Source organism: Aedes aegypti, unplaced genomic scaffold, assembly GCF_002204515.2.
Source record: "Aedes aegypti strain LVP_AGWG unplaced genomic scaffold, AaegL5.0 Primary Assembly AGWG_AaegL5_hic_scaff_823_PBJ_arrow, whole genome shotgun sequence".
NCBI classification, from domain to species: domain Eukaryota; kingdom Metazoa; phylum Arthropoda; class Insecta; order Diptera; family Culicidae; genus Aedes; species Aedes aegypti.
The window spans coordinates 1-22,787 of record NW_018736518.1 but is presented as its reverse complement, the minus strand read 5'-3'; the positions used below and the strand labels follow the sequence as shown (position 1 = coordinate 22,787).

The window sequence follows — 22,787 nt, the reverse complement described above, 5'->3', positions numbered from 1 at the left end:
TTTCGATTTTGAAATTCCCGCTTTTTTCCCGGTTTTCCCGGTATGTTTTATAGAATATTCCCGGTTTTTAATACATTCTTGTCAACGACTTTAATTGAATTTTCTATATCAAAAATGGTTTTCATATATTTTTTTAAATCGGTTTAAAAATTTTTTGTTGTATTTCTACAGTAATTTGATTATTTATTAATTGTTTCACTATCAAAACAATAAGTTGACTATTGGATTGTTCTCATCTATATTTAATATTATTCTGAAAACTTTGGAATAGTATAGTATTCATATGAATCTAATCTAATCTGTGCTTATAAAACAAATCCTACTCTTGACACGACAGCATTCAATGCTATTTGAACTAAATTTACCAACAAAGCAGCCAAACTTCAAATTTTCAACTTCAAGTTTTACTATCTCGAGTGCCTGACAACCTTTCGCGTTAAAAATTTGATGGATTGGTTGCATTTTGGTGAAGATAAAACGATCAAAATTTTAGCTCAGAGCTTTGTTTGGATCTCTAGACTCGTGCTCTTTAAATTTCGAGGTTTGACTTGGATTTATAATCATCTGCATCTTAATGCTGAATTTCAGATAATTTGGTCGAGAAAAGCCCCAAGTGCCTAAGTAAATCATCAAGATGCCCAAGTAGTTCTTTACCGTAATTAAAATCATTTCAAATCTTAATCCTTTGATTTTTTTTCATAAAAATAAAGAGTTCTCTAAAGCAAATAAGCTCGAGGTATGAATGAAACAAGGCCACACATGTAGAATAACTTATTTAGGGCTCACTCACAATTTTAATTTAACAAAAACTATCATTTTTGACATCCACCCACCCTCTCGTAATGCTTTTTATATGGATATTCTACACATTTTATATGAGCAGTAACAGCTTAATCGTTTTTTTAACCATATATGAACTCTTATTCAAAACTTGTTCGATTAGATAACAAGTGACATACTAAAAGCATTTATAATTGAAAGCTTGTTTTCAGGATTAGTTGTGGTATTCAGCAATAACAGAAGTGTGCTGAACCAATCTGCAATAAGTAATTAAACTTCGATTCAAAACGTCAAGTAAAAGAAGTTAGAGAAAAGTTAAAAAAAATTAGCCCTGACAGTGCGAGGACAAAAATTCAAAAAAAAAAGTTCGAAACATTGCTAAGAAAAGAGTGGAACATTTTTTTAAGAAATATGGTGTAGCATAGAAATTAAATCATTAATGTTTGAGAGATATTTATTCAAAATTACGGATGCCTCTTGGCAATATCATTAAACATAACTACTTTCTATAACTTATTATGGAGGTTGGTTTTTCGATTTAAGCTCAAAGATGTTCGTTCAAAACGATTTTCCCGGTGATCTTCTCAAATTCCCGGTTTTTCCCGTTTTTTTCCCGGTGGTTTCAAATTCCCGTCTTTTTCCCGCTTTTCCCGTTTTTCCCGGTTTGGTGGCCACCCTGCCCCAAGTGCCATACGTTCGAAGCACTGTGCGACGGGCCAACAGATGACGGTAGTGTGTAAACGTCAAACGCGAACAAAAACGATGCGAGCGCTGCGGGCGGTGGGTTTGCCACCTACCATATTTTTGAATCGATCGTTAAAAAGGTGGTCGATGAACAAAGATGCGAGTGTGACGTCTGTTTGTCTGTGCTTTGACCTACCGTACTTCGGCCCAATAATCCAGCAACAATAGCAGGAAAAGAAGAAAGCCTACGACTCTTCCTTCAGAAATTTGTGACCGATTTTTTGAAGAAACGGTGGAGGGGTCATGTTGAAAACTCTGGAACTATTAGCAGTCTAGGATTATTCAACGACAACAAAAGTTACGAAAGTTTTATATTGATTCGAAAAAATCCTTCAATTCTATTGACAGCATTGCTTTAATTTTCTTTCTTTGGATACCTATGAAATGTCTATTTAATAATAACAGTAGGTTTCCTAGTACTTCATCTTGTAATTCTGTTGATGGTGACAGAATTGGTTCCAGAAGTGCTATTAGATTCTCCCGGAAATAATAATTGACACGAAACCCAAGTAACATTTTCAGCTGAATAACAGTTTATTCAGATAAAATATACTCATTTTAGCTGACTAAGCTGTTACTCAGCTACAAATGTATAAATGGGATATATCTAACCAAACCCCTATTATTTTCAATATCAGCCAGGACTAAACAAAAACAAGTTTTAGGGATAACAAGGAGTTTCTCAACTGTATAAAATTCACATTTCCTCTGCAATGACTACTACATATATAAATATATTAGAGCTCTCTGTTTCCATTATATACCGTTTTATTCTGGTTGTTTTTTTTGGTTAGTCGAGTCATCTTCGTTTGTTCGTCTAGCAGTAGTTAAGAGTTTTGTGATTTTTTGTGTTTGTGGTATTGTGTATATATATAGAGCACAGTTGAATCAATAATACTATCATTATCCATACGATATATTAAATTAGTTTTCCCCGTGTTTAGCTACAACTACTACTCGAATGACTAGAATATCATAATTTGTAATAATTCTCTTGTTCTGTCTGACTTGTTTACCTAATCCTTTTGCTGCGGTTGTGCCGGAGAAAAGCAAGCCAAAGCTACTCAAGACTGGCTTCAAAAACAGCTATCGGATCGATTGAAACCCTTCCAAAGCTCCTCTGTGAAAGTTCTACTAGGTTATATTGGAATTAGCGCAAAATCTACTTTTTCTTCTCTACGAATTTCAAATGTCAGAGAAAACTACTTAAGTCTGATGTACTAAAAAAGCTTACAAAAATAAAATATATGTTTATAAATTGGGATTTTTCCACAATTGGTATCACGTAAAAGTTTCCTTTTATAGCATTATTGTAATCATTACCTCAAAAGGGTACAATATGTCTTCCGCGCCTCTAACCGAGCTCCAAAAAAAGTTTTAAAACGAGTAAAATATTTGCACACAGAATGTTTCCTTATAAAATAAGTTCCTAAGCTGCTCACATCCATTGACTGATAATGGTGTTTTGGAGAGCTTAAATGATTCGATTTTTTTTTTTGGTTAAAACATGGTTTAAAATTAACAGATATGTACAACTGAGAGCCGAGTATGAGAACTTAAAACTTAATGAAATCCCTTCTTGTCGAAAAGAAAACAGTTTCCCTCATCAAATAAGGACAACTAACAGCGTTTGCACGTATTGCGTGAGTAGGGACCATGGTAAGGAATATAAATAGGTTGCAGCTGTAGGTACCTTCGTATCATCAACCATTACAACATCGAGTACATTACGACGACACGATGGAATCAAATCTCCCGGACGGAATCGATACTAAAAAGACAACTGACACTGAATCGATAAATATACCTCGATAAACTTCGACTCAACTGACTGCTAAATGTAAATAGTTTTCAACCGTTTTCCCGGCGCTGACGATTGTACCTTTCCTTTTTTCCCCGCTCAAAATGTTTGATGATGAATTGGTTGGATTCTGGTAAGTCACGATCACTGGTTCCGATAACGATGATGTGGGAAAAGTAGTACGCCTTAAGGTTTTTTTGAAGTACGAGCGGTTGCGGATTCCTGTACCCACCACGGTCACGGCATATTCCTTGGAACGACGATAGACAACTCTGTATTTATGAAAAGAAGCTATCTACACTACGCTAGATGCACGGTAATCTCCATAGATTCCCTAGAATAAAAAATGAAACAAATTGAAAAAGTTATGTGACGAATTAAAACACGAGCTGTAAGTAATAAAACATTTTTGAGACTTTCATTACCCTTATATAGTATCTAACAAAAAGGTACGCTAATGAATCAAAAACAACGCACACAGGAATAAGTAATAATAATAATTGACTCTTTATTATGGGGTAATTCAGCCCGAGGGTGGTTCTTCCCCGACAGGAATTAGGAAATATGAGTTTTTATAAGCACTCCCACAGTTATTAACTGGGAGCGTTCTTTCCCAAAGTTGCCATTTTCGCATACGTATATTGTGTGGCAGGTACAATGATACTCTATGCCCAGGGAAATCAAGGAAATGTCCATTAAGAAAAGATCCTGGACCGACCAGGAATCGAACCCTGACACTTTCAACATGGCTTTGCTTTGTAGCCGCGGACTCTAACCACTCGGCTAAGGAAGGCCCCTTAAATGAATATATGTATGAAGCGCCATTCTGAGTCCGTAATAGACATGACAACCCAAGTTGCGTAAAATCGAGCGGCGATCTCTCTATAGCAAAAGGGGTCGATTTGACGAGATACGACCACGTCGAAAGCCGGCCCCATTACTAACCATCTCATTGAGCCAACGTTGGTAGTATGGTGGAAACAAGGCAACAGTGCGACGCTGAAAATAAAATCTCTGACTGTTGTTCATAGGCATGCTTAGGATAGTCGAATTGGGCATCTTAAGAAAGCCGAAGGAGATGTAGGATTGTGAAGGAGAAAATGGAGTCGTGACGGATTTTAGTTTCAGCTTGGCCGATTGCGCTACAGAATCGTTAAGAATCGAAAGAAGTTCTGTGGCGTAGTTGGTCAACGTGCCCAGTCTAGCGTGTTGGAAATCGTGGGATCGAAGCGTATGGAAAGCACATTGAAAAATACACATTTGATCAAAATCCAAAAACTTTAAAAATTCATAAACTGGCGAAATGTCAAGGAATTTCAGAGTACGCCGAATCCATTCCTCACTAGGTCAGTTAAAAACACCCAGGAGTTCTCCCAGAAACTATTAGAGTTAGGACACATCGAGGATGTCGAGATGATGGTTTCTTTCGGCTCTTTTCCTCAGCGTTCCAGTAAAGGATTCCCTAAATCTTCTCGAGGACTGGTTATTACCCCAAAGGATGGATGCAGCATGGAAAAGAAAAGGTCAGGACATACATAAGGTTAGCAAGATTGTGCATGGGCGAGAACTACTTTCAATTTCAAGGAAATTTCTACAAGCAGATGAAAGGAGCACCCATGAGAAACACTCTCTCCCCGTTTTTGTGCGAACTTTAGGGCAAATTTAAAGAAACAAGGAGTATTACCGGATAAACGGTGGAGATACGTCGACGACATTTTCAGCGTTATCAAGCGGAACGATCTGGCTAGATTTTTTGAATACAATCAACAGCGTACGAAAGGATATCATATACTCTAGTGGAATAAAATTGTATAGTCTATAATGGCATAGTATCCAGAAAGATCCCCCGTGATGACGTAAAATCCTGGTTGAACCCCTTCCGACTTTGGACCGCCTGGTCCATAGAATGGCACCGGAACAGAGGGTTATTCCTTCGCAAAATTAAAAACACCACAACAACATGGCAAGACCAACCTGCTCGCCGGGAATAGGTCGTCCTCTCTCGGCTGCGTTCGGGACATACACGGCTGAAACACGACATGGGTAGCACAGGGAGCAGTTTCCACCGCCAGTGCGAGACATGCAGGACACAAAACACCGTCGAACATTTTCTGGTAAACTGTCCTACCTTGGAGCACCTAAGAATAATCCACGAGATCACCGGTATCGACAGCATCCTCCAAAATGACGCGGTAAAGAAACGACAGCTGATAATATTTTTAAAAGAGGCTGGACTCTTTACGTTAATATGACCCCTGCTAAGACCCTGGACCTGTAAACGAACACGAAATCACCACATCCCCTACTGTTACGACCCCTGCTATGACCTTGAACTTGATACGGAACTTGCACATCATTCGACAACACCAGTGAAACGAAAACACCGCAACATACACTGTTAATTATACAATTTAACTCCCTCTCCTCCTCCTTCCTTGCAAATGATTCCTCCTAAGATTCCTTCAGGAAATTCTTTGAGAATTTTCTAAATGAAGTCCTTGAAGAATTCAGGATTTTTCCGAGAATGTTCCAAGGAAAATGATAGGGAAATTTTTAAAAATTATTAGATAAATTCCTGAGGTGGTGTATCTAAACAAAATCACAAAGTGATAGAAATTTGTAGTGAATTCCTGCAAGGATCATTGAAAGCAATACTGAATCTTTTGAAGAAGTCCAGTTGCAAAGATTGTAATAATTGTAATAATAATCAATCGAATCCCTGGACATCCAACAGAATTTTCAAAAGAAATTCCTCGAAAAACATCAGACGGAATTTCTGAAGAAACTTTTGAAGGAATGATTTGAGGATTTATTTGAATGATTGCTTTAGTAGGTATTTGCTAATGTGAAATCTTAAATGATTTTTTTAGAAACCATGAAGAATTCACTTGAATTACTCGAGAAATGTTTGGAAGAACAACGGAAGCAAACCCTACCCTGGATAGAATACCTGGCATAATTGAACAGCAGGGCGAGGCTATGGCTAGGTTTCCGAGGCGTGGCCAAATATCAGCACTCATGTTTTGTTTCTATCAGAAAATGGATCATTTATGACCAGTGAATCATATTGTCATCAAAGGAGACGAAAAACAAACAACAAAGCAAGGTCGCTCACAACCGTTTATCCTAACTTTTGCGGATACAATCAAAAGCAAAATTGTCATGACAATCACAGGACGCAACATTGTTGCAAGCTTTCCAACTCACGATTGATCAGTTATTTGGACAATGTCTTTGTTGCTGTATGTTGGGTGGCAATTGATTCACCCAGTCATAACCAGTAAATCATAAGGGGCGCGCCTTCGTTGAGTTAATCTTACATTCTTCGAAGAGCCCCCACGAAATTTTGGCGGAAAAATCTGGAAAGTATTCAAAATCAATGAAACAGTCAGTCAAGTCATCGTGCAAAAGTTTGGGTTCACCCCTCAGTATGATGCAAATCGTGCAAAAGTTTGGGTGCACCTGAACTTACTTAAATCTGTGAAATCTCAAACCAATCATGTACGCGCCATTATTTGCGCTCGAAAAAAACTTTAAACTATTAAAATCGGTTGAAAAATGACAAAAATGATGTGCGTGCGGCTCAGGTGAACCCAAACTTTTGCACGATTTGCATCATACTGAGGGGTGAACCCAAACTTTTGCACGATGACTTGACTGACTGTTCCATTGATTTTGAATACTTTTAAGATTTTTCCACCAAAATTTCGTGGGGTCTCTTCAAAGAATGTAAGATTACGATTCTAATGACACTTTGATTTAAAATGTGGTCGATCCAATGCTGAGGAAATTAGATATGATTTTCAGTGTGTTTTTTGAAAAATGTAACAACTTTAAGTAAAAATTAAGTATACAAAATTCAAAAAATCTTTTTGGAAAAATACATACGAAGTAAGAATAACTCTTTGCCTTTCGAATGTGGCTTAGAGATTTTCACTGAGATATGGACAGAACGCTTTTGTATGTTTTTTAGGGGGTGAACCCAAACTTTTGCACGGGAGTGTAAATCGTGGATGATCTGTTGGGTCTCTTGAAATAAAAATGCCTAAAAGAACACTGGAAACATCGGCGAAGGAACTCTTGGAGCAATCTTGTAGATTTCTGGAAAAATCCCTAATCGAATTTCTTCAAAATCACTCTGAAGATTTTCTTGGGATACATTTTCAGCGTAATTATTGTGGAAATTACTGGTGGTAGTAGCGTTGGATTTACTTGAGCAAACTCTGGAGCATCCCTTTGCTAATCTCTGGAGGAATTTCTGAATGAAATCCTAGAAGAATTGTTGTGTACTTTTGGAAGGATGTTTGGATGAGTCTTTTAATGTATTCCCCAAGAAATCACTACAAGCATTTCTAATGCTAAGAAATCAATATAAAAGTTCCTAAGGCTTTAACTGGAGGAATCTGAGAAGAAACTCCTGAGGAACTTGTGGAACAATCGCGTAAGAACCTCTGAAGGTTTCTCCAGGAATCACAGCAAGGAGAAAAGTGAAAATAGTAACTTTAGAGACCATTTTGTTTAATAAAAAGACTTTAAAGACGTTGCATTTAAAGAAAATACTTTTTAATGGCATGCATTAAAATACTGACCCAGTGGGCCGTATGAATAAAATGTAGTAAAGTTGAGTTTACTACATTCTCGGTAGTAAACGCTATATGTGGAACACGAGTGGAACATGTTTGTGTCATTTTTCTTTCTACACCTTTCGAACATACTACAAACAACGCATTGATATGAATAAAGGTAGCATTTACTACAAAGCTATACTGGTAGTTAACTTCAGAGGTTGCTACACATGCCTTGAGTTTGCGGAATTGAATGGAATAATGGGAAAACGATATGAGTTTTTATATATCGGAAGGTATTTTGAGTTTTGCAAAGGAATTCTGAGGTTACGAAAACTTTCGCTCCGCCAATTCTGAGATTCCGGTAAGATTACCGGCAGTAGCAATTTGTAATATCCGTGTGAATTCTGGCATTACGATAATTATGTTATTTTCTAGGAATTTTAGGATGTCGGTAGGAATTCAGATATTGATAAAGTAATTCTGAATTTTACGTGTAAATTCTGACATCTCAGATTTCCTTTTGAATTCCGGAATTCCTGTAGGAACTTTGAGATTCCTATAGGGATGTCGGATTTTTTATGATAATTCTGAAAATTTAAAAAACCATTCTAGTAATATTGCGGAAATATTAGGAACCTGGTAAAAACTCTAAAATTGGGGTGGGAATGGGATTCCGAATATTAATCTCTTGGAATTCTGTGGGTATCTTTGAGACGGTATTTCTGTAAGAAGCTATGAGATTGCGGTGGGATTCCTGCGAATTATTGTGTGAATATTTGTAATTCCGAAAATCAATCTTTGTAATTATTGTAAAAACCTTTAAGATTCCGTTGATCTCCAGTTCCGTTGGAATTTCAAAGTAAAGCTTTAATATAAACGTTTTGAATGTCGGTAAATATTTTATAGATTTCAATGGGATTTTTTGTGGAATCGTTAAGAATTTTAATAATTTCAAAGGGAACCCTGGTGTTTTAGGGGAGATCCTCATTGAATTCTAACGACTACCAATGGAATCACTACAATTCTCATAAAAATCTCTACATTCTAAGTTCTAGACAGTCCCAGGATACTATCAGAAACCCCACCAAAATAACGAGAATATCACAGAAACACTTAGAAGAAAACACTGTTAAGAAAACACACGGGGAGCATCAAAATTCTACCGCAATTTCACCAGAAACTCAGTACTGGTGCTAGAAAATATGTGGTTCCAAATTTAATAGCTGTAATCTAAAGATCTCTTCATAAATGTTAAGCTAGTATTTAAAAAATCATCGGCGTTGGCGAAGGCCGAAAACCACCCAGAAAATTCTTTGATGTACCATCATCATAAAATCATAGACATAGAGAGAATACCAGACTAATCGCAAAATTACACTACAAATCTTGTCAAATAACAGCACCTTCATGATTTGTGCAAATTGTCGCGTAATCGATTAGATTCCATGCATCTTCTTCATATGCATGATTGTATTAATTTTAAGCGTCACTCTGAATAGATTATTCTTTACGTGCAGAATCACTCTGCACTCTGAATGGAAATTTCTTAACGTGCAGCTTCAGTCACTGCTCATGTTCGAAAGTAGTAAGTACTACATGTTCTAAAAGTTTTTTATTCATTCCAAAAGTGTAGTAAACTTTGTGGATTTTGTTTTTGAGTAGATGCTACATGTAGTAAAGTTCAAAGTTTTTTATTCATATCACCCAGTTCTGATAAGAGCCCTGGCAGAAATTACGCTAGAAAATCTTCCAGGGTTTTCGCTAGGAAATCATCTATCATCATGAACTGTCACTTAGAGACTACCGATGATTCCACCAGGGAATCCTTAAGGAACTCATTACATAAATCCCTTCACCGAATTTCCACCATTTATTCTACATACCACAAGGAATTCCTTCTGAGTTTATATCAACAATTCCTGCATGTATTCCTGTATTCCACAATGATTGCATAGCATGATTTTTTCCAGGAACTTCTCCAGAGATTCCATCAAGAATCCCTCGCGAGATTTCACAACAAAATCTTCCAGGAATTTGTCTGTGGTTTCATATAGGATTTTTTTTTTTCACGTATCCCCCCCGGAATTCGTCCCAAGGATTTATCAGGAATTTCTTCAGAGATTCCTCTAGGGATTATTCCATGAATTCACACAGAGATTCTTTCAGGGATTCCTCTAGACCAGGCCTGTTTAACCTTTTTGGCTTTTTTATATATAAACAAGCAAGCGACGACGGCCAGGGTGGGATCACAAATAGGGTGCAACGGAAAAGACTTGCTCTGATCAGTGTTTCCCAAACACCGACCTTTGGTTTGCGACGAACTTGAGACAAACCGAATCAGATAAATACTAAGCAATAGTTACTAGAATATAAAGCCATATTCATCAGATTAATCGAATCATCAACTGTTTCACAATTAATTTTAATGTTGGAAAACAGCTAAAGAAATATGAACTGATCTCGAAAAGAAATATTAAGTCCATTTGCAACATTGTTTGTAGGTACAAATGAAATGCAAATTTCAAATGCGGGAACACCAAACGCGGTGAGATTTTTCACAAGGAAGGCGAAGTCGAAGATTGATTTTCTGTGCTAGGTTGGCGGTGATCTGTATCATGGCTGCTGAGTAACCTTTGACTACTTTGTGTTACCGCATTTGAAGCACAAGATTCGCATCCCAAACTCAAACAGCAATTTAATAAAAAATCGAACCAAGTCGTGGGAAAAATAAAGTTAAATGTAGGTAACTTCACTCCAGGTTTATCTATCATATTCTCCTGACATCATTTGTTTTGGTCTTCATTATGACACACATTATGAAAATAAATCAACATTTTATTGAGCCTTCTCTTCTCAAACAGACGTCACACTCTCATCATTGTCCATCGACCATCTTTTTAACGATCGTTTTAATTATATGGTAGGTGGCCAATCACCAGCAGCACTCGCATCGTTTTTGTTCGTATATGACGTATATGCATTACCACCCACGGTGTACTATATTGGGTACCGGGTCATTTGACCGAATGTCATTTGGCCGAATGCTATTTGGCCAAATGCCGTTTGGCCTAAACTGAAAAGAATAGTGAACTACTGTTAGCATGCATTTGTTATGAATTTCAGAGCTGAATTTCAAAGAACAGTTTATTCTTAAAGAAGGATAAATCATCTTTGATCAGCTGTTTAGGATGATTCAAGTTCAAGAAACAGTCAATGCTAAAGAAGGACATCCTAAATGTAAGCAATAATTCACTTCTCTGCTAGCTCATGGTAATAGCTGCCAGCAGAGGTTTTTGCATTGCGTTTGACAGTAAATAAAACGGTTTACGGCTTATTCGTCCTCCTGTAGTATCGTTTTGCTTCAATGATTTGAATGTACTAAATAAATTAATTAACTATATTAAAACTATAGCAACCACGAGTTTTAGCTTCTCCTTTCTACAACAGAGAAACAGTGAGCCTACTTGACTTAAGTGTTCACCGAGTCGTTCGGTTTACTGATAAACGGTGCAGGGTTAATCTCCGAGAAGAATGGCATCTCACCTAAGCTAACCATTGTTCTAAAAGTATGCTTTTTATAAGACTCTTTATGAACGTATCATAAGCCATAATTCCTATAAACTATGAAACATATTTAAAAGAACAGCCTATGATCCAAAGAAGTAAAAATCTCTTATAGAAATTTAAGCGAAATGCAAATAATTGTTATATCAATATAACTACAAAGAACTGCCGATGATTTAAAGAAGGTAAAATTCCCAATTTAAATATAAGCTTAATTGTTGCCAATAGTTATGGCACTAGCACAAATCGAAAGTACAAGCTATGTTCAAAATTAGAACAAAATTCTGATGAAAATCACTCTAAACCCTAGCACACCGGTGGTAACCCAGACATGAACCAACCATCAGCTTAGAGTCTTAACGCGAGTTTTCGTACTGAATCAACCGATCATTTTAATTATTCTCTTGGTGCACTAATATAGCGAAAAACATGACGTTCGGCCACATAATAACAATCAACAAATTAATTAGCTGATCAGCTATTGGGCCACACTTATGAATCCTTAACTTCAGCGTTGAAGCAATTTGATTTTTTTGTTCGTAATTCGGCCAAATGTCATTCGGCCAAATAGCGTTTGGTCAAACGGCATTCGGCCGAATACCCTATATTGAGCCTGCCTTGTTAATTTTGTATGCCTTGTTACCTGGCCCATCGGCAAGACACACAGATTAAAACATTGGGCGTACATGTCCGCGTGACTATGGTTTTGATAGTGCTTTGTTCTAAGAGTTACGTCTGTTTGTCTGTACCTTCTCTTTTGTTTAAAATTTATCACAACTTACCTTAGGACATAAATCCAGTTCGTATCAATCGAATTTTGAGTATTCAAACATCTCCCAGCAACAAGCCTACTGAATGACGCATTTTTCGTCTTTGTGATTAATGTCCACGGTTTCCAGCTTACGTTCGATTTCGTCGTCATCCTCAATTCTGTATTCAATATTGGAACAACAGTTATGTAGATTTATGTGAAACGCTTTTCCTTCAAGCTCAACTTACGCTTGCTCCTGGCTGTGCAAATTTTGCACCAATTCGTTGCGCTTGTCCACAATGGCGACCAGTTCGGCCAGCAGCAGGGCCTCCTTCTCCCGCTGTTCCTCCGTTTTGCGCCAGTCCTCGATCGAGAGGGCCGCCCGCAGTTCCAGATTCAGCATGTCGTACTTTTTCTCAAGATCGTTCTCTTGTTCACTGCAATTGGATTGGTCGATCGTGAATTTCGAGAAATTAGATGATCTCATTTTGAAATATTTGCCACTTACAGTAGATTCAGCTGCATCTGCCGCCTCAGCAAGGCGTTCTTCTTGTTGACCAACGTAAACCACTGGGACATGAGTTGATCTTCGGTTTCGTTCACATCTGAAAAGATTTTAGTTATTTTTGAAAAGAGCTTGATTTTTAACTAAAAAGATCATTACTGGACATTGTGCCTCCCATCACAGCTCGTAGTTTCTTTTCCAGGGCATTGGCCTTCTGATCGATGGCTTCTTGCTCCCGTTCCAGTTTGTTCAGCTCACTTTGGATATAGTTGACTTTTTCCACCTAGAGGTAAATGAAGAAAATCGTTAACTATTTTCAAGAATTGATTTTAAAGAATGTATGAAGTGGTTGAAAAATCGTTTTTGCTGCAAACCGCCTATTCGATTTTATGTAAGTCAGATTCTGAATGTCCACCAAAAAAAATTAACTAAATTTAAACTTTCAAGAAATATTAGAAACCGATGAAAAGCGATACCGTGCCGGCACCATATTCTGAACGCTTAAGAAAATCTGAAGATAATGGCTTAATTAAAAGAAGAGTTTTTCTTCTTAGTCTTCGGTATTTACTACCTTCGCATGTGCTAAATATATATTTTAACTTATGGCTAGATATTGGTTGTGATCCTATAACATTTCCCGAATACCATTACCCCGAAAACCATCACCCCGAAAGTCAATACCCCGAATGGTCAAGTACCCCGAAAACCAATACCCCGAAAACCATTACCCCGAATAGTCCGTTACCCCGAATACCATTTCCCCGAATGGACCATAACCCCGAATTTTCTTGGCACGAAAAATTGAAGATCCGACAAATGAATCCCATATACCTATTTCATAGAATTTTGATTTTCATTTGAATTTTTGTTCTTAATGTTATCAAAGATTTATTATTCTTTTAATCAACAGCTATTCTTCATGAGCCAGGTGAGAACCCAAATTTTACTCACAGGCGTGTACTTGATTTTGTGAGAATGATTGTGTTCACAGCAATAAATCATTTTTCGAACTGATGATAATGCTGACATGTTAATATTAGATACATTTCCCGCCCTCTTTCAAAAGCGTTATATTATTTGTTAATGTATAATTATATTTTTATATTGCTGGAGGCAATGCGAGTTCAACATATTCTAAAATGTCATTAGACTATGGTTTGAAAAATGTCAGATGAAAATGTTAACTGATATTAAACTGACCACTATTTCAAAAGTACATCGCTAAAGAACAGCCTATGATAAAAGAAGAAAAAAATCACTGTTGAAAGCGTCAATAATTATGATGCCAACAATCACTTTGTTAGTGCAACTTCCGAAAGAATAGCCGATAACTAAAAGAAGGACAAATCTCTTCTTTTTTTTTTATCTAGTTCGTTTATTTGAGGCTCAAATGCGTTCAACGCTTTACGGAGCCGAAATTCATTTTTTGTATTTTTTTTTACATACAATCAATTGACTTTTTCAACATTAATGTGGGCTGGAGCCAGGGTACTCGTGGCAGCTCGAGGTTAGTGGTCACAATTTTTGAAGGAAGGACATGGTAGGGATTGGGATCAGGGTTCTCAGCAGCTCATCCGGGAGGTATAACGTGGCATCTTGATTTTTGTTTCATGGCGTTGGTAGCGATTTCTTGCCGGTATTCGACTGCCGGATGGCCAGGATCCTCAATCCAACACAAAGGGGACAAAACACAAAAAAAAAACTGGGGAAGAGAACACAAGAGAATTAAACTTTTATACAAGACGAGCAAAGAAAATCGTAAATTGCGACCATATAAATAAGATCGCGGGTGCCCAACACATCTCTAACTGGAACATAGGGTTGTCTACCTCGGGCCGCAAGACAGAAATCTCGACTTACGTCCAAACCTTTCCACCAGGCTCGCAAGGAAACTCTAGGAATTATGGAATGTAACCACCGTCCCAGTTGGCCATTTAGCCAATCGCTTTGCCAACCGTGAAGAGAACTTTGACGTACTAAATGAAAAAATTCATCGTGTGAAATTCGTCTATCATAAATCTCACCTTCCTCAGCGCCCACCTTTGCGAGAGAGTCCGCCTTCTCATTGCCATAAATTAGGCAATGTGAGGGGACCCATACAAAGGTAATCTTATATGATCTTTCGACCAGTGCACACATCTGCTCTCTTATTTTTGTAAGAAAGTAAGATGCATGCTTTACAGGTTTCATCGATCGGAGTGCCTCGATTGAACTGAGACTATCCGAGAAGATGAAAAAGTGGTCTGCGGGCATGTTTGAGATCATCCCCAATGCGAAGTTGATTGCTGCCAGCTCAGCAACATAAACCGTGCAAGGTTCCTGAAGTTTTCGGAAGGCGGAAGAATTTTCATTGAAGACACCGAAGCCAGTGGATCCATTTATACGTGACCCGTCAGTAAAATATCTCCTGTAGGAATCAACATTCTGGAACTTTGCGTTGAAAATACTTGGAATAGTTATACATCGAAGTTGATCTGGAATTCCATGAATAGCTTGTTTCATGGACAGATCATATTCAACAGAGGAACTGTCATTGGAGAAGCGTACACGTGGAGGGTTATAACATGGAAGGCTAATGTCAGATGACATGTAGTAGAGATAAACTCTCATGAATTTTGACTGAGTGTTCAGATTGAGCAATTCTTCGAAGTTTTCGATGACGAGTGTGTTGCTCACTCCACACTTAATAAGTATTCTTAGCGAGAGCTCCCAGAATCGGTTCTGTAGCGGTAAAACCCCTGCCAGAACCTCTAGGCTCGCATTATGTGTCGAGTGCATACACCCTAAGGCGATACGCAAACAACGATATTGAATTCGTTCCAATTTAATCAAGTGGCAGTTTGCTGCTGAGAGAAAACAGAAAGAGCCATACTCTAGAACAGAGAGAATGGTTGTTTTATAGAGTTTTATGAGGTCTTCCGGGTGAGCACCCCACCATGTTCCGGTAATTGTTCGTAGAAAATTGATCCTTTGTTGGCATTTTTCCGTTAAATGCCTAATATGAGTTCTCCAAGTGCCTTTTGAATCAAACCAGACCCCAAGGTATTTTGAAGTCAAAGACTGGTCGATGTCTGTTCCCACAAGCTTAAGCTTTAGTTGGGCAGGATTCCGCTTCCTTGAAAATACGACCAGTTGAGTTTTTTGCGGAGCAAACTCGATTCCTAAATTTCTAGCCCAAGTGGATAGATTATCAAGGGAATTTTGCAATGGTCTTTGCAAGATTTCCGCTCGTGGGCCCTTCATAGAAACCACAGCATCATCTGCAAGTTGTCTTAGCGTGCATGGTTCTTCCAAACAGTTGTCAATATCTTTAACATAAAAATTATAGAGCAAGGGACTCAGACATGAGCCTTGGGGAAGGCCCATGTAGCTAATTCTGGAAGTTGTCAGTTGACCGAGAGTGAAGCTCATGTGTTTTTCTGACAACAGATTGTACAAGAAATTATTCAATATTCCAGGTAGTCCACTATTGTGCAAATTTTCTGACAATATTTCTATGGAAACTGAATCAAAAGCGCCCTTAATATCCAAGAAAACCGAAGCCAATTGCTCCTTGTCCGCAAAGGCTAGTTGAATATCTGATGAAAGCAACGCTAGACAATCGTTTGTTCCTTTGCCCTTGCGAAAGCCAAATTGTGTACTGGAAAGCATGTTGTTTGATTCGACCCAGTGATCGAGTCGGGATAGGATCATATTTTCTAACAATTTCCTTAAACATGATAACATAGCGATCGGGCGGTACGAATTATGATCAGACGCTGGTTTCCCAGACTTTTGAATAGCTATTACTTTGACCTGTCTCCATTCAGGTGGAACAATGTTGTGCTCCATGAATGAGTTGAACAGCTCAAGCAACCGTCTTTTAGCGATATCAGGGAGATTTTTAAGAAGATTGAACTTAATCATATCGCGTCCCGGAGAGGAGTTGTTTGATGAAAGAAGAGCCATAGAAAATTCCAGCATAGTGAATGGTCTGTCCAAAGAATCGTCTCTTGGAGTTTCCCAAAAAGGCGGATGAGCTGGAACTGAGTCTGGACAGACCATTTTTGCGAAGTTGAATATCCAACGATTGGAGTATTCGTCACTCTCATTTGAGGATGAGCGGTTTCGCATGTTGCGAGCCACTCTCCAAAGCGTCGTCATTGAAGTTTCTCGCGAGAGGCCATCGATGAAACGTCGCCAATAGCTACGCTTCTTCGCTTTAATAAGATTCTTCAGTCTTTTTTCGAGCTTCGAGTACTCTAAATAAAGTTCTGAGGTACCATATCTACGAAAAGCTTTAAAGGCATTAGATTTTTCACGATACAACTGAGTGCATTCATCATCCCAACCAGGTGTGGCTGGTCGTCTTTTGAAGGATGCACTTGGAACTCGTTGCTTTTGGGATTCTAATGCACTTTTATAAATCAATTCTGTTAGGAATCGATACTCATCCAACGGTGGGAGAGTGTTGAATGATTCGATACCGAAAGTTACCGCTGATGCAAATTTTTGCCAATCGATATTCCTAGTGAGGTCAAAAGGAACCTGAATTGACTGTTCTGACCTTTCAAGATTATTTCTGATAGAGGTTATTATGGGCAAGTGATCACTACCATGGGGATCATCGATAACCTTCCACATGCAATCGAATGATAGTGAACTTGAACCCAAAGATAGGTCAATGCGGCTTTCTTTGCCGTCGGATGAAATACGTGTCGCTTCACCTGTGTTCAAAATGTTCAAGTTGAAATCGTCGCATAAGTCATAGAAAATAGCCGCTCTATAATCGTCATAAGATTCGCCCCATCCAGTACCATGTGAGTTCATGTCACCCAGTATTAGAACTGGGGATGAGAGCAAGGACACTACATTCCAAAGATGACGGCGGTTTATTGAAACTCTTGGAGGAATATAAACAGAAGCTACGCAAAGATCTTTACCCTTTACGTTTATTTGGCAAGCAACGATTTCTATGCCTGGATGAGTCGGGATGGGGATTCTGTAGAATGAGTGGCACTTTTTGATCCCTAAAAGCACACCCCCGTAATTATCATCTCGATCCTGGCGTATAATGTTAAAATCGTAGAAGTTAAGATCATCTTCAGAAGAAAGCCATGTTTCACAGAGTGCAAATATATCACAATCGGAATTGTGAAGCAAAAATTTAAATGTGTCTAATTTAGGTTTTAGACTATGACAGTTCCACTGTAGCACAGTGATCATATCTTGTACCTCACTTGATGAATTAGCCATCGAAAGATATGATCGAAGCAAGGAGGGGCCACGAGATAGTCAATTCCCTGAGATATTCTTCTATTGCGGGGAGAAAAAGGACGAGTATGCCTCTGAATGAGTCTGAAACTCCGAGAGCATTACATATGCGATCCACAAGGGCCGTAAAAGTTATCAGTCCTCGCTTAGCCCGGGGGGTTTTCGAGGAAGAGCGAGGGACTTCAGTAGCTTTTTTCTTGCTATCTTGTCTAGAGCTTCTTTTCGAAGTGTATTTAGTCGGTGGAGGCGGGGGCGGCAGATCTTTGCTGCAACACGGAACGGAAGCATCAAAGACCTGTTTCTTCGGGATTTTCAAATTTGCCCCACCTCCTTTGGAATTAGGCAAACTTCTGAGGGAAGATTTCAATACCTTACGGCGCAGTCCCGGAGAAGATGGAGACTTTCTTTTACCGGGTGCGTGTACCTCCGAGGAATCTCCCCCATCGGTTTCGTCGTCGTTTGCTTCATCGGAAGACAACTCTTGAAAAGAGTTACCAACTGGGATGGCTGATGAAGACTCTTCTGCGGACTTTTTTAAAGATTTTACCATTTCCGCATATGTCTTCTTGGAGCGCTTCACAATGGAGCGACTCTCATTTCGAATGCGCCTTTTGTATGCCGGGCACTTCTGCAAGTCATGAAGATCCTCGCGACAGTAGCTGCATTTTTCAGCTTCTTGTGTGCAAGCAAGTGAGCTTGGTTGCATTTGCCACAACGGGGCTTGTTGTCGCAAAAGCTAGCGCTATGACCAAGCTGTTTGCAGTTGGTACAATTAAATACCTTCGGCACGTATAGGCGCACTGGGTAAAAAACACTATCGATGCAAACAAATTTCGGGAGAACGGAACCAGGAAAAGTTACACGAAACGAGGCTGACGGCGAAAACACTTTCTTATTTCCTTCCATGGAAACTGATTGCAATTGTTTACAATCCAGTATAGCCACATCAGGAATGGACCGGTTCTCAAAAATGCCTTTGCCAGTCTTAATGTCTTCACATGTCAGACTTGCGTCGCTAATTTTCCCTTCCACCTCGACCTCTCTGGCAGGTATGTAGATAAAATACTCCACAGTAAAAGCCTCATGCTGAGCAATCTCATTCGCTGCTTTGTAACTAGGTGCAGTCACACGCAGCTTGGATTGCTTCACTTGGTGAATAACGGTCCCAGGATATTTACGCGTCAGCTCTCTAGAGATCGAGAGCACATTCAAAATCTTATTTTTGCGCCGGAAATAGACAACCCAAGGCCCAGCCGAAGACGGTTGATAAAACCGCGTTCGAGCAACGAGATCTTTAGGAGGCGTATCGCCTCCATCCGATTCGTCCATGCGGAAAAGAATTCAACCGCAACCGAATCAACAAAAATTAAAAAAAAATGTGGAGTAAAAAAAAAAAGAAAAAAAAAATGAGTAGAAAAACTTATCAATTAGTGAGCTATTTTGTACACACCCCCCCTATAAGGGCAAAAAAATAAAACTAAAAATAAAAATAAAAACTTTCGAAAAAAAAAAACAGTCAGTGGACTATTTTGTACACTCCTCCCCTAACAGAGCCAGCAAAATAGCTCCGGGAGAGAGACAGAGGCGAAGCGAAAAACAACTTTGAACTCAACGCTGTTTGTTCTGGGAGATGCGAAAGCAGTATGGATAGGTATAGAAATTTGCTACTTATCCGTTCCCGTTCGATGACCGCAAAGCAGCTAGCCTTCCACGTCGTAGGTAGGCAAAAAATCGTATCGCCGTCTTCGCTGATGATTTGCACGGGGGGAACCAATCACCGGGGGATGAAGGTGACAATTTATTGTGGCACGATACCAGTTGACCCTTGTCAATCTGGTTCGCTTCCTTCGCGGTGCGCGGTTTTAAGCACTACACTCAAGAGGCACAAAAACTGGTAAAAACCACACGGACGGTGGAGCAAAAACCCAATGAATATGCCGACTGCGAAAAACTGAACTGACTTGTTCGAGCGCACAACAAGGAATGAAAAAATCTCTTCTTGGAAATTGTAATACTGACAAGATGTAATACAGACAAGTAATGCAGGGGCTTATTTTCATTTATTTTTTGAAGTCACTGCCAACTTTGAATTTCGCTCAAGACAATTTTGTCAGTCGATTTTTTTACCGCTATTGCTCAAACTTCAACTCAAACGGTACAACTCGAAAGAACAGCCTATAACTCAATGAAGAGAAAATCATTGATTTAAATTTTTACACTGCCATTATACAACCTCGAAAGAACAGCCGATGTTTGAAAGAATAAAAAATCACCAATAGGAATAGTAGTAACTTAACTCTCCCTTACTCGATATTCTGTATCTCGATATTTCCCCTAACTCGATGGAATGCGCGGTCCCTTCAATCTAGCATACTTTGATCCCTCTGTAAGTCGAAACCTCTCTAACTCGATGTTCCCTAACTCGATGCGATCTGTTTCAGTTTCCTATGCAAGTTTACCTCTCTAACTCGATATTTTCATGGAAATTTCCAAATATTCTCCAAATGTTCATAAATTTCATAAATTTGATAATTATGATTATAGTGATAGTAAAATGAAGGTTCACAAGTCATTTCAGGGTGATAAAAAATTAAAATTTTGAAGACTATGCAAAAAGTGTCACGTTGGCAAATGTACAAAAAATTTACTATTTTTCACATTTAATTTACTATTTTAAATGTACTTTGTCGAAACAATCAAAATTTCGAAAATTGAAAAAAATGTATTCTGTATCTCGATACCTCCCTAACTCGATGATCCTTTCAATATCGAGTTAGGGAGAGATAACTGTAGTTACTAAGCCGAAAACTTTCAGGCTCAAATTCGCGAGCTTCCTTGAAGAATTTCTTGAAGTGCATCACTCATTTTCGGGGAAGTGTCGTATTAGGGGAACTGGTTTTCGGGGTAATTTACCATTCGGGGTAATGGTTTTCGGGGTAATGTGTCATTCGGGGTAACGTTGCATTCGGGGTAATGGTTTTCGGGGTACTGGTTTTCGGGGAGATGGTTTTCGGGGTAATGGTATTCGGGGAAGTGTTATAGGACCATTGGTTGTATAATCATAAGGGATCAGACAGACGACTTATTTTTGAAAACCGTGTCTATGTTCCTTATTCTGAACAGTCAACAAGGAAGTGTTCCTAATAATAGACAAAAGTGTTCCTAATTATAGACAGGAATAAATCCATATGTAACAAACAAAAGCAATGATATTAATTAATGGTTCGAAGAGGCAATCTATTAGCAAATCTCCAGGGCTTTTTAGTGGACCTGATCGCTTTCTTTGCTGTTTAGATTGAGATACGTCTCGAAATATCCGGATGTCGGTGCAAAAACAACTGAATTCATTTTCTTCTCGGAATGTTATTTGGAAAGTCAACTGATTTTCCGGAAAGAACTATGTACTAACCTACCGATATTCTTAAGCGGTTTATGTCGATGGAGAAGCCAGATTTAGCTGACCGGACTATATAATCCGATATGCGATCCACATCTTCTTCCGACAATATGGTTGGTGTTCCAGGGCGGTTATGTATAGTAGATTTTTCACCTTGGGGTATAGAATACTGACATCAATTCCGTATACAGCTGTCCTACTTCGAAAACCTCTTCCCGACAATAGTAATAGCCCTTTCCAGCTTCCACGGGTCGTGTACGAAGATTCTTTTTGCAGCGGCATATCTGTCAATCAACAATTGGTGCCGATCTTTGAACACTTGATTAATTAGAGATCCAAATATTTGTAAATAATATAAAGATATATTCTCACCGATCAGTTTCCTGCAGCTACGATTGGAATTTGATTATATTGTCAACCCAAAATGAAGCAAATGTTTTGAACGGCGTCTTGGTGCACAGGCTTAGCGGCCATGTTTTTTTCACGTTTGGCGAAGTGCAAACTTTATGTTTCGTAAATTCGCGTGAAATATTGCCAAAATAAATCTGTGTCTCGGATATTCGATAATAAAATATGTAGCTGATGTAAGTTATTAAAGTTTTTGTGCAAAAATTTGGATTAGAAGATTGAAATCATTAAGTTTATCTGTTCAGAATATGGAACTGTCTATAATATGGAGCACGCACGGTATGTAGCAAATACGGTTTTTTGAACAACCCTGTATAAACAATGATAATTGGGAAAGAATTATATAAATTATGAAATACAAACAAATCGAAACTCAAGAATAATCAACTCAAAATAACACTACTCACCCTCCCCTCGTTTTTGGGCGCAATCAATTCAAGCAACGAAGGCGACACCTTGTTCGGCGAGGGCGTCCCCCGCTTCAGCAGGTGATTCCGATTGGCATCGCTCCCCCGGTCGATGGTTCGCGCCTCATCAGCCCCGAACCGCACCGGCGAATCTTTGCCATTCCGGGCGCCGAGTATTCCGACGCTGGGAAAAATGAACTCCGGAACGTTGTTGATCGGTGAGATAGTCCGTTCCGGCGAGAAGTTCATCTTCTGTGCCGTGCTGATCTTCGTTGGAGACGACGGCGAATCGAGGGTTAGCGTTTTGGCTTTCGTCTCGGCGATCAGTTTTCGCGCCTGCTCTCGTAACCGCGTTTGGCGTTCATTCTGTGAAGGTTCGCGTGGTGTGCGTTAAATTGAAGATGGGAAATGTTGAAGCAAGTGGGGGGTAATTAGCCAGGTGAATGTTGTGTATACTGCTTTTCATGAGGATATGACCACCCATATTTTTCATAAACAGGAGAATATAAAAGAAGTCTTTGACACCTTAAGGGCTACAAATATAAATAACTGAGTAAAAAAGTGTTTCATAAGAATAAGCATTATGGAAATAATGAACATGGTACTGGG

At 38.8% G+C, this 22,787-nt stretch overlaps 1 protein-coding gene across 1 annotated transcript; it reads right to left on the bottom strand.

Annotated features, from left to right (window-relative positions):
• Positions 1-2,301: 2,301 nt before the first annotated feature.
• Positions 2,302-22,541, bottom strand: LOC5563889 (EH domain-binding protein 1; the record flags this gene model as incomplete). Its single annotated transcript, XM_021857152.1, is given in 6 exon segments — positions 2,302-3,659; positions 12,240-12,387; positions 12,457-12,645; positions 12,717-12,813; positions 12,873-12,996; positions 22,179-22,541. Coding segments are annotated over 5 exon segments (855 nt in total), but the record flags the coding sequence as incomplete, so codon positions are not given.
• Between the last annotated feature and the right edge of the window lie 246 nt (positions 22,542-22,787).